General features: G+C 42.3%; 2 protein-coding genes across 4 annotated transcripts; both read right to left on the reverse strand.

Annotated features, from left to right (window-relative positions):
• Positions 1-4,127: 4,127 nt before the first annotated feature.
• On the reverse strand, positions 4,128-6,657 carry LOC120650340 (putative B3 domain-containing protein Os03g0621600). The gene is made up of 5 exons (XM_039927446.1): positions 6,465-6,657; positions 5,995-6,114; positions 5,101-5,479; positions 4,795-4,982; positions 4,128-4,614 (listed from the first exon to the last, which is right to left on the reverse strand). The coding sequence occupies exons 2-5, from the start codon at positions 6,112-6,114 to the stop codon at positions 4,345-4,347; spliced, it is 957 nt and encodes a 318-aa protein (XP_039783380.1). The 5' UTR covers positions 6,465-6,657; the 3' UTR covers positions 4,128-4,344.
• A 1,804-nt stretch (positions 6,658-8,461) lies between these two features.
• On the reverse strand, positions 8,462-11,554 carry LOC120650341 (putative B3 domain-containing protein Os03g0621600). 3 transcript variants are annotated; one of them, XM_039927449.1, is made up of 5 exons: positions 11,238-11,554; positions 10,592-10,714; positions 9,851-10,310; positions 9,551-9,723; positions 8,462-8,947 (listed from the first exon to the last, which is right to left on the reverse strand). In XM_039927449.1, exons 1-5 carry the CDS (start codon positions 11,517-11,519, stop codon positions 8,705-8,707), a joined length of 1,281 nt encoding a protein of 426 aa, XP_039783383.1. In that variant the 5' UTR covers positions 11,520-11,554; the 3' UTR covers positions 8,462-8,704. The 3 variants fall into 3 exon arrangements, with proteins under 3 accessions (XP_039783383.1, XP_039783382.1, XP_039783381.1); XM_039927448.1 differs by having other exon boundaries at positions 9,551-9,738; XM_039927447.1 differs by having other exon boundaries at positions 9,551-9,747.
• Between the last annotated feature and the right edge of the window lie 2,804 nt (positions 11,555-14,358).

Here is a 14,358-nt window from a genome sequence, read left to right on the forward strand (position 1 = left end):
CATTCAGAGAGAGGCTGCTCGAGAGCATGCTGCAGCCGAGGAGTGTTTTGTCGGGCTTATTGACCGAGTTTCACAGAGGACAGACGCTCAGTTCCAGCAGATGCAGCAGGGCATGATGTTCGGGATGATCACACAGCTTTACACTCACACCGGACTCGCCCCGCAGCAGCCAGGACTTCAGGGTGTTGGAGCACCTCAGCTTGCAGTCACTCCAGCTCCAGCCCCTACTGCAGCCCCAGCTACTTCGGCGACACTGGAGACCACGTTCTCGATGTCCGCACTCCTTGGGTCTGCCGGTCGTCCACTCTTCTCGCCACTGCCAGCGACTACGCTCTTTCAGGACTCACCGTCAGCGGTTTAGTCAGTCGCCCTCCCCGTCGTACCACAGACACTACCTTCAGGGGGGAGGAGGAGAGGAGTCTATACTTCAGCAGTCTACACAGCCGGCAGGTTCAGCAGTCACGACTTTATATATTGACACCTCTTCTGTTGATCCGGTTACCACTTCTATGGACCCTCTCCCAAGCAGTGCTAGCACAAGAGCCTCCACGACAGCTACACCCCCAGTCAGCTCAGACCAACAGCTCCCGTCTGTCACCGAGGGTTCTCCGTCCGACGACGACGACGACGACCCGGACCGCTTCCTCGCCGTACCGCGACAGCCGGACTCGTAGCTCGCTTTTTTGGTGCTTTGATGCCAAAGGGGGAGAGAGAGTTAGGGGGAGTTGGAGTCAGGGGGAGGGTAGAGCTAGAGAGAGCTCGTAGTTACAGGACTTTGATGTTTTATATATCATTTGATGTTAGTTCATGGATATGTACATTTGACTCTTGCGTATGCTGTGCTTTGAGACATATCTATGGATTCCGTTTGAGCCGTTGAGCTCTTTAGTTCTTTTTCGAGTTTGCTTGTGTTTCTCCTGTTTATCTTTCTCGCTCTCTCGTTATTGTTATGTTTGTGTTGTCATCAATCACCAAAAAAAAGGGGAGATTGTAAGCATCTAGGCCCTCTATGTATGTTTGCGGTGATTAATGACAACCATTATTGTGACTAATGAGTTTGTGCAGCTTAATGAATCATTATCGCTCATTTGGTCATATGTTAAAGAGGCCCCTAAATTTCATTATTCAAAAAGCCGATCTCGGTATTCAACTCAAATATATAACAAGACTAAGGATCTTTCTAGTCCTAAGTGTCGCAAGGTTGAGAAGGACACTTAGGTTAGTATAGGTTTTATAGTTTTGTAGTGATCGCACTATTAAGAGGGGTTAAGGCCAAGTAACTTGAGTATGGACATGGTCAATTAAAAATGGATCCACACTATGGACACACAGGTTCCTAGAAGTTCAAATAAGTAGTTTTCAACTTATATCTCAAGAATATTTGGATTCTATTCAAGACTCAAATAAGAAAAGGCAAAATCAGAAAAAAAAAAGTCTATACACCAGTTTAACCGACGACTCCAATTTTCTATACGTCGGTTAAACACAGTTAGCAGAGTCTGGATAAGTTCATACACCGGTTAAACCGACGATATTTGAAATTAACGTCGGTGCAGTTGTCCAGAAGGTTGGTTTTCTAGGGTGTTTCAAGGTTATATACACCTGTTAAACCGACGAGATTTGAAATTAACGTCGGTGCATTTGTCCAGTGAGTTGGTTTTCCCATGGATTTCAGAAGTTATACTCACCGGTTAAACCGACGATGGATTTGAGTTAACATCAGTGCAGTTGTCCAGAGAGTTGGTTTTTCAGTTGATCAGTGGACAACTACACTCACCAGTTAAACCGATGATACGTCGGTTAATCTGCCCGAGTTGTAACGGCTAGTTTCCAAAAGGGGCAGTTTACATTCATCGGTTAAACCGACGCTGACAATTGGAGGATCGTCGGATTAACCGGCGTTGCGTACTTTTCTGGCAGCTTTTCTCCAACGGCTCTATTCGTGTGAGCTGCCTATATATACCCCTCCAATGGGTCATTTTGAGCTCTCTTGACACCAGGCAATATTCATACACTCATACTATTGTTGAGAGCCACCTTGAGCTTCATCTTCCACACATTTGTTTATTCAATCATTCAAGAAGCAAGACTAAGGACTTGAGTAGAGAGAAGCTTGTGTGCATCCGTTCTTGGTGATCGGTTCTTGCTCAAGTGAAGGCCCTAACTTGTTACTCTTGGTGATTGACAGCACCTAGGCGATCTTGATGATTGAGGTGTTTCTTCTAGAGCTTGCCAAGGATTGTGGGAGCCCGAAGAAGTTTGTACGTGGCTTGAGCTCCACCACGCCGGGATGGTGAACGGAGACTCTTAGTGAGCGCCCTCGTCTCGGTGACATGGGAGGTGACAAGACTCTTAGTGAATGTCACAACGTGGATTAGGGGTGCGTGCCAACACATCGACACCACGGGAAAAAAATCCGGTTGTCTCTTGCCCACTCTCTACTTTCAAGCACTTACTTTCATGCAATTATTCATATGCTTGACCTTAGAAATCATAACTTAGCTCTACCTTACTTAGTTTCATATCTTGTTGTTTTTTTATAGCTTGTGTAGTTTGCTTAGTTAGCCGGTTGTTGAATTGAGCTTTACTAGCATTTGCATAGGTTAAGGTTGCTTTAATTATTTTAGAAATTTAAAAAAGGCCCAATTCAACCCCCTCTTGGTCCATCGATCCTTACACATGCACATAATTTCGAAGATAAAAATATCGTAGTTTCAAAATCGAGCATCGAAATCAAATTCCGATTGCACAGTTGTGTTTGTTTTAATAAAAGCTTCAAAACAAGATCTCACACCACTATGTTTTAATGATATATTCTTTTTTGAGAGAAAATAATTTTTCATGTATTATAATTTGCTTATGATGTTTGCGAAAATTTTTTATGGATTTACATAATATTGCTTCGCATGCTTGAGTTCAGTTAAGTGGATATTGGTGTTATAATATTGTAAAGATTGATTGTTTGGTGTTATTAGTGGATAAGGGTAAATAACTTTATTAGGTAGATGAATATTGATTGCAAGGATCAATACTAGACAACTTTAGTAAATTGGTTTAGTATTTTAACTAATTTATTTAAGCATTTTTTCATTGTACATAAAGCAATTTATGTGTCTTCGAAAATATTGTCGAAACATATTCAAGTGGGGTCTTGTTTTGAAGGTTTCATCGTAAGAGATATAGTTGTGAAATCGGAATTTGAATTTGATGTATAGTTTAGGAACTACAATTTTTTTAAGTTTCAAAATCGTTTGCACATACCACTGTCCGTGAGTTGGAATGTCAATTTAGTCTGCTGTACAGTAGAGCAAATATACAGCCGGCCTTAATAAAGTCATTACTAAAAAAACTCCGAAAGAGCCATGACTGTCCCAACACACACAGAGACCACTCGCGCTCGGCCCCCTTGGCTGGGCTGGGACCGAGAGAAAGGAAGAAGGGGTTGATGGAGGGCGACGCACACGTGGGCTTGCGCCGCTGGGGAGCCAGTGGCCGGCAGCCCGGCACCGGCGGCAACCCCTGCGGAATGGGATGGTGCGGCACGGCGGCCGTGCAGCGCCGGAAGGCGGAAGCAGAGGAGCCGCTGGATCCTCGCGTAATCACACTGGATGGCTGCCACGTGGCAACCGTTGGTAAGCAAGCCCCCGACTTTCGTTGTTTTTTCCACATGTCGTTTTTTACATAACTATATGTGTTTTTTAAAGGTGTAATATATGCACTCTTTGGTCCATATAGGTATAACAGAAAAATGCAGGAGGTGCAAATTGATGATCCTTGGATGTACCTTCAGTTCTCTTTAGATCAAATATTTGTTCTGCTTCTCTAAAATGAGATCAACAATTACCCTAAGGAAATGGCTTATATGCAACCGAATGTTGTTACAATCCATCTGGAAAGTGCTTCCTTCTTCTGCGTCATCGCTTTTCCAAAATCTCACTAGACAGAGAATCCATACCGTGCCGTTAGCTAATGAACGCGAGGTCGTGCTCGTTAAGTAAAAAAAAAAGATCTCTGTACACAAAGTAGAAGTAAATATAGGTAGACGACGATGCGTATAAGCGTATTATATATGAACATCGAAGATACTGCAAGCAAGATAAATGAGCATACGCTGCAAGAAAGTCCTCTTTTTAGAAATGCAAGAAATTCTAGTCATAGGAAACTGTAGGGATCGTCAGGAACCAAAGCTCTGTTTTTAGGCTTTTTTAGGCATAAATGCGCTGCTATCACCATTACAAAAGTTGGCTACAATGGCTGAAAAGATTATCAAGATCATCTGAGTACGCGTCTCATACCAAACCTACCACCACTGCAAAAGCCGGAAACCACAGCAGGAGCCATTTGTCAGGTCTCAGTTTCCACGAATTCACGAACGACATGCACAGTCATCGTGTACTTCTTGGTCTCCAGTAGCTCGAAGAGGCAGAGATCTCCCACCCGCAAATTGTTGTCACGTGCAAACCGTTTCCACCCTTTGCAAAGCTTTTGGTATTTGCATTGGCCACTTGGAACCTGAAGGTGGCACATCACGTCCCAACTCTTGCCATGACGATGAAGCGTCAACGTCCTCTTCATGAATGGAAGATATGCATCAGAATATTCTCCAGTGAAGCGCTGACCACAAAGAGAAAGGGTTCTCATTGTTAACAGGTCAAAATAATTGAAGTCTCATTATTAACTTCCCTCAGATTGTAATTTGCTCAAGGCATCTGGGGAGCTAAACAACCTGCTCACTAGCTAGAAGACGAGCATTTGCAATGGAGTATCAATCGAGGAACAGAAATCCTAACTCACCATATTTTGACTTCGTCCAGAAATATTGGTCTTCTTAATGACACACCCATAGATAGGGATTTCAGAACAAATAGCTTGGACTTTCTTTTCCAGTTTCTTATTTTGCACATTAGTAAGGCTGGTTCCTCTTGGGAGGATGCAACTCGGAATAGAACGCGCTTCATCTTCTTCTGAAGATGTCGAACCTCCTATAACCAAACAAAAGGAGCAGATAAAGTCATGATATTGTAAATGTACACTGATGCTACTAGGTTTGACCAAATGTATATTGATGCTGCTACTAGGCTTGACACTTGGGGTCTTAACCTGATGATTCGAATGGGGAGCATGATGATGAAATGATATTTGCAACCTTAGCATAGTTGCTCGAAATGTCAAAGGATTCCTCCTTCCTTTTCCTACCATTAATAGAATTTTTCGTGACAGAACATATTAGTGGTTTCTCGCAACCACTATGATCAAAGATCAGAACCTTCATTCGAGAAATCCCATCGTACTTGAATACCAAAAAGTCCAGCATCTTCAAGCCATGGGCACTAACAAACGACTCCCATCCAGATTGAAGCACTACTCTTCCCGAATTCTTTGCAACTTGAACATCAAAAGTATGGCCACTACGGGATTCAAGTTTAATACTTCTTGCTATTTTGCCTCTGAAGTGTAGCGCAAGTTTATCTGGCAAAACCTGCAGCAAAAATATTAGTGCAGAACAAAGTGAGTATGAGGTGAGGAGCAGTATGTAAGTCATTACTGTATTGAGTGTTTTGATAATGTGATCACAGTTCATTATCTTCTAGGAAGTGACACACACCATACCATCATCTAACAGAACACAAAATTAGTTCTAGATGCAAAACAGTTAGTAGAGCTGCTCAAATCTAGCTTGATTAATTCAATTTCATTCCTTGAAGCTGTTTAATAAGAATGCTTTCAGTATCTTGCAAATCCAATAAATATTTCATCCTCATCTCATTGTGCACAAGGATTCGGGTAAAAAAGTATTTGCCATTTGTCTTGTAAGTGATGTTAATGGATTCATGCATACTAATAGAACTTTGATCAGTAGTCAATTAGTCAGGTAAAATAAGCTAACATGCGTTGGAAATACTACTACAGTTGAATAAATGTCACAAGTTACTCCACTTTTGAGCAGGTAGCAACTCCACAGGTAGTGACCTAGCGAAGAAGAAAATTGCTCACCAATCTTTTACGGAAATCACCAATAAGAACCTTGAAGAAACGCTTGCACTGATCATCTGTTTGATTATTCCAGTGGTCACTTGCATCCTTCTCCCTCCATCCCTTACGAGGCTTTCCCATCTTGGAACCAAACATTCAGAAAAAACGATGAAATAAAACTGGGAACAAAAAAGAGAGAAGAAATTGGGCAGGTTAGGGGAAAAAACACCCTTTTTGTTTTGTAATAGTTCAGGGTAAATGTCGTGTGTCCAACTTACAATTTCAAATCCCTCTATGGGCTTAAACGAGTTATATAGAGGGAAAAAGTACAGGAATGATCTCAGATCCCCGAAGGGGGAAGAAAAGAAACGCTGAAATTAAGAGAGGATAGGATAGGGAAGAGATAGAAAGAACAAAACCCGAAGGATGCACAGATCAGAAGGATTTTCTTAGGACTAGTTGATAAAGGTACCCAAAGGATGGGAACTTACAGTGATTAACTAATTCTTCTTTTAAGATCCCAACTGCGCAAATGTTTGCTACAGAACAGATGCTCCTCCAGCTCTTGATGAGAATGCACCAACAGAAGGTTGCTTGTATCGAGAATGCACCAACAGGCAGGGTCGCAGAGAGCCAGTGACCATTACTCGACGGAGGTATCGAGAAGGTTGCTTGTGTGTGCAATAAATATCACCAACAGAACTCCGCTTGCACCATTCTAAATGGAAATTTAAGAGTATTATGTAAGCGTTTTTGATAGTATGGTAAAAAATAGAAAGAAATGAAATGAGTTTTATTGTATACACTTTTAAGATAGCTTATGTAAAATGTTTTACATGTACTGTAGTTTAGAAAACAACAAGCAATGAAATAATGCATTGCAAGATCTCGTGCTTATATTTTAGAGTCCGTTTGGAGGACTCTGCTCTCGCAAAAAAGATGGAGCCGGAGCTGGCGCAGGCGGAGCTAGTTTTTTTTACTCTGCCTGCTCCACCTTTTCACAGGCAAAACTATTTATATGGCTTTCACAGCCTTCGGGCCGAGCCGCTCCACCTCGAGAGTGTTTGGTAGGGCTCCATAGAAGTTGCCACGGAAGCCGGAGCTGGAGCCCTACCAAAGAGAACCTTAGCTATAAACTAAATGCTACATGAGTGTGAGAGTATTCAATCCATAGTTAAAACAAACAAGACAACACGGCTTCAATCACAATTGCAATGAGTAATTAGAGGCAATAAGGGCTGCTTAGTTGGATGTCAAAAATATGGGCATGCCAAAATGTGGGCATGCTATTTTTTTTTATCAAAATCTTGACAAGTTTAGAGTAGCATTTAGCTAGGTGAACCAATTTTTTAGAGGCTGTTTGGATCCAGAGGATAAACTTTAGTCCATGTCACATTAAAGAGAATCTTACTATTTTGAAATACTAAATAAAGTTTAATTATAAAAATAGTTGCAGAACCCTAAAGCAAAATTATAAGATGGTTACTGTAGCATCACCGCAAATCATGAATTAATTAGTCTCATTAGATTCGTCTCACGAATTAGCACTGATTTGTCAAATAAAATTATAAACATATTTTATTTAATACTTTTAAATATTAAAATTTTCTTTGATGTGACAGGGGCTAAACTTTAGCCCCATGAAACAAACATGGTCTTAGCCTTCAACCAAATGAGTGACAAAATTTGTAGATTTGTCTATATTTTGGCATGCCAACACTTTGGAAGTGAACCAAGCTCTAATCTAAGGTAACTTCTAGACTAGTAATTGTTTAAATTTTAATAGGACTATATTTACTTTTGGATATATGTATTATTTATTTTCTTGCAAAGAGTCGATTCCCAAGCTTGTATTACAAATCCAGAATGCATTTTTAATACTGTAAGTACGCTGCAATGCTGCACTCTTGCACTTCTTTCCCCCTTCATACCATTAAATGGATTTCTAGAGGATTCATCAAGGATTTTTCTAAAACTAACCCTAGCTGTGAGTTGGGCATGTATTTGGATCGTTTCTTTCTATAATACAATGACACACACAGTTCTCCTACATGTTCAAGAAAAAAATCATGACATTTTCTAACTCGTTGTCCACAACGTTCTAGTACTGCTCAAAATTTGTTCTGTTGTTTTCTAATTTTGAACGAACGCCCGGGCCTCTGCTTATTTTTCTTTAATCCGTTTGGGTTCAGTCAAAAGCTGCCGAAGCCACAACCTAGTGGCCCAAACATGTTGGACTAACAAAACCGCTCAGTGATTCATTTATCTGTTAAAAACTCGACTTGCGAGGGGCAAACCGCCCCCTCAAACATTAATGTAAGAAGAATACCTCTCACGTAGGCCAAGAAAATCCCCGAACCCCTACCTCACCCGTACATTTATCTATTACCTGCATTGTTACCCTTTTCGTGCCACAACCTGGAGTAAATATTCCTGGAATAACCAAATTCACAATGCCTGAAGAGAACAATCTTGAGGCCTAAAAACCTGCTTAAGCCTTAGAGCGGCTCTTTAAATCCCAAAATATTGGAGCAAACTCTGAATGATATAGAAGCACACAGAAAGTACGCTGTGCTGAAAAAAAACATCACCATTCCAGAACCAAATTTGGTTACTGTGCAACTAAGTAAAAAAAAAAAGGACTGCCAACAGCTGGGCACGAACGCACTCTTGCTGCTAAAAGGGAAAAACACACTCCCAGCAACAGGACATACACCTCTATGAACAATTTCTATTTCCGAATAATATGGATGTTCATTGTGAGCATTTTTTCATCCTTCAGTAGTTCAAAGAGGCATATATCACCTATCTGCATCTTGTTGTCACTTACAAATTTTTTCCATCCACGAGAAAACTGTATCGAATTTCTCTTGGTAGTACAAAGGAGCACTTGCCACACCTTTCCATGTTGCTGAAGCCTTAGAATTTGGCTCTCATGTGGAAGATACTGATGAGCATATTTTCTACAGATGCCCTGGTAACAGAGTTTTGAGAAATGTTTAAAACTAATAATTCAAAAAGTGAGGCAAATTTGTCTTTGAGACACACAAAAAAACATGTTTTTTCCCCATGCGACACGCTTATGTAGTTACATTCGATAATGGTCTTAGGGCACTGCAAAATCGTGATTTTGTCGATATGAAAAAGGAAAGGGGGAAAAGACTATTCTGCTCTCATCTTATTCACTTCTCTTGATTTTTTCTCCATGCATAGATTGTATATAATTTATCCTATTTTTTTCAATACAATGCTAACTGTGCAATTCTTCCTGATTTTCTATTGAAATTTTGTAGAATTAAGGTGAGAGCATAATGGTCTCCCCCCTACAGTGTCCTACAGATAAAACCATGATTGCAATACAGTATTTTTGGACAAATGAAACATAAGGATGTCCCATAGGAATAGCCACATTCAAATAATGTTCTGGATAAAAATTTTCCTGTTAGAAGTATGGCAGAAAATTACAATGGCCTCTAATTCCATCTGAGAATAGCAAGGCTCATATTACATGGTCATGGATTTAAATACCTTATCCTATTAATTCCAACAAATTCAAGCATGGGAAAATCAAACTCACCAGATAGCAAGGGTTTCGAGTAATGTTGCATTTTGTCATGACAGACCCAAATATGGGGATGCTAGAACATATATCCTGGACTCTCTTTTCCACTTTCATCCTTTGCATTTGAGTGAGATGTGTAAAAGGTGAGAAGATGTAACTAGTCATAGAAGATATTTCTTGATCATTCTCTGAGGAATAAAGATCTGCAAGCTCTTCAGTGCCCAAAACAAAAGGAGAAGTGTGATACAGGAATTGAACCTTATTTGCAAATGAGTTATGCACAGTTGCACATGATAGTGTAAGTTCTGTTATTACCAGTTGCATTTAGGTGGCAGGTTGATGAACTCGTATTGGTCTTCTTGGTGCCCTGGTTTGGGCCTTTCTTTTCACCTGGAGTTGGATATTCACTTCCTGATGATTGCATGGTCTCCTGGTCATCATCAGAGACGCTTGAACTGTCAAGTAGATTTCTGTGCCTTTGTTGGACTCGGACATGATCGCAACAGTTCTGAGCAACATTTGAGGACTCTTTCACGCAACAGCTTGGATCAAAGACCAAAACCTCAAACTGAAAATTTCCGTTGTATCTGAATACAAGTAAGTCAGCCAGCCTTATGTCATGAGTGCTGATAAATGCCTCCCATCCTGCTTCGAGAACTAATTTATTCTGGTATCTGGCAACTACAACAGTGCAAGTGCTTCCATTATATACTTTCAACGTTATCTTTCCTCGGATCTTATCCCTAAAACGCTGTGCAAATTTGTCTGGTATGGTCTGCAATGATAAAAGGGGGAATCATTGATTTTAAAGCCAAAAACTATTATGATGTGAGGAAAAGGTAAAGTACAACAACAATGCAAAGAAATGAAAAGGAAAAAATTTGCACGGCCAAGGTATTGTAACAAGGGTTCAAATGCTTTTGGGCTTTCGAAAAATTTATTGGAGTTGATTATGCCGAGAACAAACGAATGAGCCACAATAAAAGGTACGAAAGTCAGCCTCTCGCACACCGAGAGCAACTGAGGAGCACAGAGAAGTCCATGAGAATGACTTACCATTCGACTTCGAAAATCACCCATCATAACCTTGAAGAAATACTTGTGTCGATCGTCCATATCCCGAAAGTCCCACTCTCGGCACCTTTCACAAGAATTGTTCCTGGTATGGTCGAGACTCACCTAGTGTACGAAATATTGTGATCACAAAATGAATAATCAGGAAGATATTTTCTGCAAGGCTACATTCTTTTTCCAGGACATTGTGCTACATTTTTTGGTAGTGTAATGGCCTATTTGTACATAGGATTCTCTAAATGCAGAAATTTGGGAAAATACAGGATTAGAAAGTCCTGACAGCTAGAATCCTATTGCCTACGGATGGAAAAGGTACATAAAATCTGCACGTCGTTGGGTTGGGGCGCAGAGAGAATGCACAGGATTAAGCATAATGAAAAGCACAGACGAATTTCCCAAGAGAATGGATCTCATGTTAGAAACCCTCCAAAATTCTTACGAAACAAGCGTTCTTTCATAGGAATTTTCTGAGCAACTCTGGAGGTTCAATGCTTTGTTCAGAGGATTTCATAGAATATTTTCCTACAGAAACAAACCCTTTGAATTTCTCAGCTTTTCCGTTGCTCCAACGGATGCGTGAAGCGGGATGGTGAATCTACAACAGCAAAAGCCGCGAAGAATGGCTCACCTGCGAGAGCTCCGACAGCAAAGACTGGAGGCGGCGGCGGAAGGTGGAAGAAGCGACCACTCGCGCTCGGCCCCCTCCGCTGGGAGGACGCAGCGACCTTGTCGAGGAAGGAAGCTGCAGATGGTGGGGGGAGGGCGACGCGCACGTGGCCGTCCTCCGCTTGGGGGCCCCAGGGCCGGCACCGGCGGCAGCCCGTGGAACGGTGATGGCACGGCGGCCGTACAGCGCCGGAAACGGAGTGGCCGTGCCACCTGAGACGCTGGATCTACGCGTAATCACCATCGGATGGTTGCCAAGTGGCAAGCGCCATAAGCCTGTACCTGCACCCCTGCTTTCTTTTGTTTCTTTTCTGTCCCGTGTTAGCTTATGGAAAGTGTTTTTTTTTTTGCGATAGGATTAAGGACAAACATAAGCTCAACATGTCCATCCAATTGTTTTGATAAAATTTTAAAGAATTATCCTTTGTTGATTGGTTTACCATGACTGCATGAGTGGTTCTCGGGACCAATAGGTCATTTACTGCGGCAGCAGAAATATGACAAAACTTAAACAGGATCAAAGGTCATTCCCTCCAATCCAAAGTACTCCAAACATAGACTGCGTAAAAATGGACAAAAAAATTTGGAATTAAGCGTGCGTCCAAGTTCATTCATCGATAGACTGTCGACATCAATAGAAAGGCCAAAAGCACCCCTTCTTCGTTGAAAGTGCTGAAGCTTACATTATATAGGCAACAAAGGTAGATCAGTAGAGTATTCAACATATCATCTCATAGCATGATCGCTCCACCTAAACCCTAAACCCTAAAACCAACACCGCAAGTTTGTAGCCAACTGCCATAATGGGTTCAGAACAACAGCAGGCAATTCTACTAGCACCGTTAGACAAAATTAAGCTGTGGCGTCAACTATGACCACAGTCAACAAAAGGACCATCCAACAGCCATGGCAACCGACCCATCAGTTAGTACTTAACTTGATCCGTGGTCATAAATATACTCTAACAAATAGAAACTCGTCAGCCAGCAACCTCAAACGACCGGATGATATGGACGTTCATCGTGCATGTATCCCCCTCCTTCAACAGTTCAAAGACGCAGATATTGCCTACATCAACGTCGTTGGCCTTCACAAAGCGTCTCCAACCACCTTTTGTGAGCCTCGCCACGTCACCAATGATCAACTTTGCTTCATACCTTTGGCTCTCTCGCTGAAGGAAGATTGTACGCTTCTTCCAACCCAGGTGTCTCGCAATATATTGCTTAGGAAAAATCTAGACATAGAATGGAAATAGAAATGTCAGACAATGGCCAAACAAATACGAAGCGATAAGTGAAATATTCTACTCCGCTGAATTATAAGTGTTAATATCTCCAGAGTGTGATTTTGTTGAACAAAAGCAAGTAAACAAAACACACATTCAGCAAAATATCACACTGAAAGAATGCTCACTAGATCAAATCTTCCATGAATGTTGGACTTGCATATCACAGCAACAGAGATGGGCGCGCCAGAATTCATGCATTTGAGCCTCTCATCAATTTTCTTCTTCTGATTTTCATTTAGACGATACTTCTGTGAAATGGCATAAGGACGATGCTGATCACGTAACTGAACACCATTATTATCTGATAGCAAAGAATTTCCTGTCCAAAAAAAGAAAACAGTATCAGATGTGATTTACGAGAAATTAAATTATCTCTCTTGAATAAAGATTTACAACCTGATGAGTTAAGACAAGCAGCTGGAAAAATCGGATTGGTCTCGTTTCCCTGAATTGTGCTATCCACTTGCAGAAATGCCCGACTTTCCCTTGTGTTGATTGCACTGACAGGGGTTCAGAATGGTCACTGTCAGGATTCATAGAATCAATATCATGAGGAATGTTGAGTACTCTATCCTGCCTGTGATGAGTGAATTGTCAATCGTGCGGTGTGATCGTGCGCTTGGTAGAAGCTCAGGCCGGGCGGCGGCTGTGGCATCCACTCCTGGATCGAGGGCGTAAGCGGCGACGGAAGGCGGGTTTCTTGGTTTGCGCCACAAAACCAAGCAGGTGGATGGCGGTCGAAGACGCCAAGTCGTGGAGGCACGGGCGTCGGTCTCGGGACTGGCGGAGGCGACGGGCGTCGACGGCGTCTAGGGCCTCGCTGCAGGCGAGGAGGTGACGGGCGTCGGGCGGCGTCTAGGGCCGTCAGGAGGCCGAGGCGGGAACGGCGTCTAGGGCCACGGCGTGGAGGCGGGAATCTTCCCGCGCGTGGAGTTTTGACGGTTTTCTCAAAACCGGCCATCTACCCGGGTTTCGCGGACCCTCCAAAACCGCAGAACGGATCTTCGTCAACGTGGAGGCATCACAGGGAAGACTTCGAGTCGAAGAAAGAAACTCCACCGTTGATTGAGAACATGTACAGGGCTGCTGCAGACCCGACCGGTCTGACCGGTCCCTTGGACCGGTCTGACCAGTCTGGTCGCAGCAGCTGGGTATAAATACCCCCACCAGCCCGTGGCTGGGTGAGGCTCGAGTGTTTTTGTATCCTCTTCGTTTTTCCTTCTCCCTGCCCCTGCTCCAGGTTAGGGCCAAGGACTCCAATGCAAAAGAGGGTTAGGGTTTAGCTAATCTCTCAAATTAGTGGGTAGGATGATGGGTGGATGGCTCTAGCCTTTGTATAGGTGAATTCCTCGGAGATTAATAATGAAATTCTTTTGAGATTCACCTTTGTGTGTTGAGTTCTCGTCCTCTTCCTCTCTCTTGCGTTTTGGGTTCGAATTCTCCTTTTTTGGTGTGTTTTGTGTTTGGAGGAGACAACCCTTTGAATTCATGCTTTGTTGTACTCTTTGTGACTATACCTATGCATCTAGCCTAGTGCCAAACCCCCTAGAATCGCGAGTTCTCACGAATTGGAGTTTTTGTGTTCTTGAGAAAACCACAATCAACATTGATCTTCCCCCGAATTCTCAAGATCCTTTAATCTTTTGGGAGAGATCTCTTGGGGATATGTTCACGGGACAGATGTGAAGGTATCATCCAAGTTTCATTGGATTTGGACTTCGTTTGCTAGAGATTCAACATTTGAAGCTTTGTTTGCAGGCTGTCTGGGAGCAACCGGTCTGACCGGTTGGTGAAA

This window comes from Panicum virgatum, chromosome 9K (assembly GCF_016808335.1).
Source record: "Panicum virgatum strain AP13 chromosome 9K, P.virgatum_v5, whole genome shotgun sequence".
Lineage (NCBI taxonomy): Eukaryota > Viridiplantae > Streptophyta > Magnoliopsida > Poales > Poaceae > Panicum > Panicum virgatum.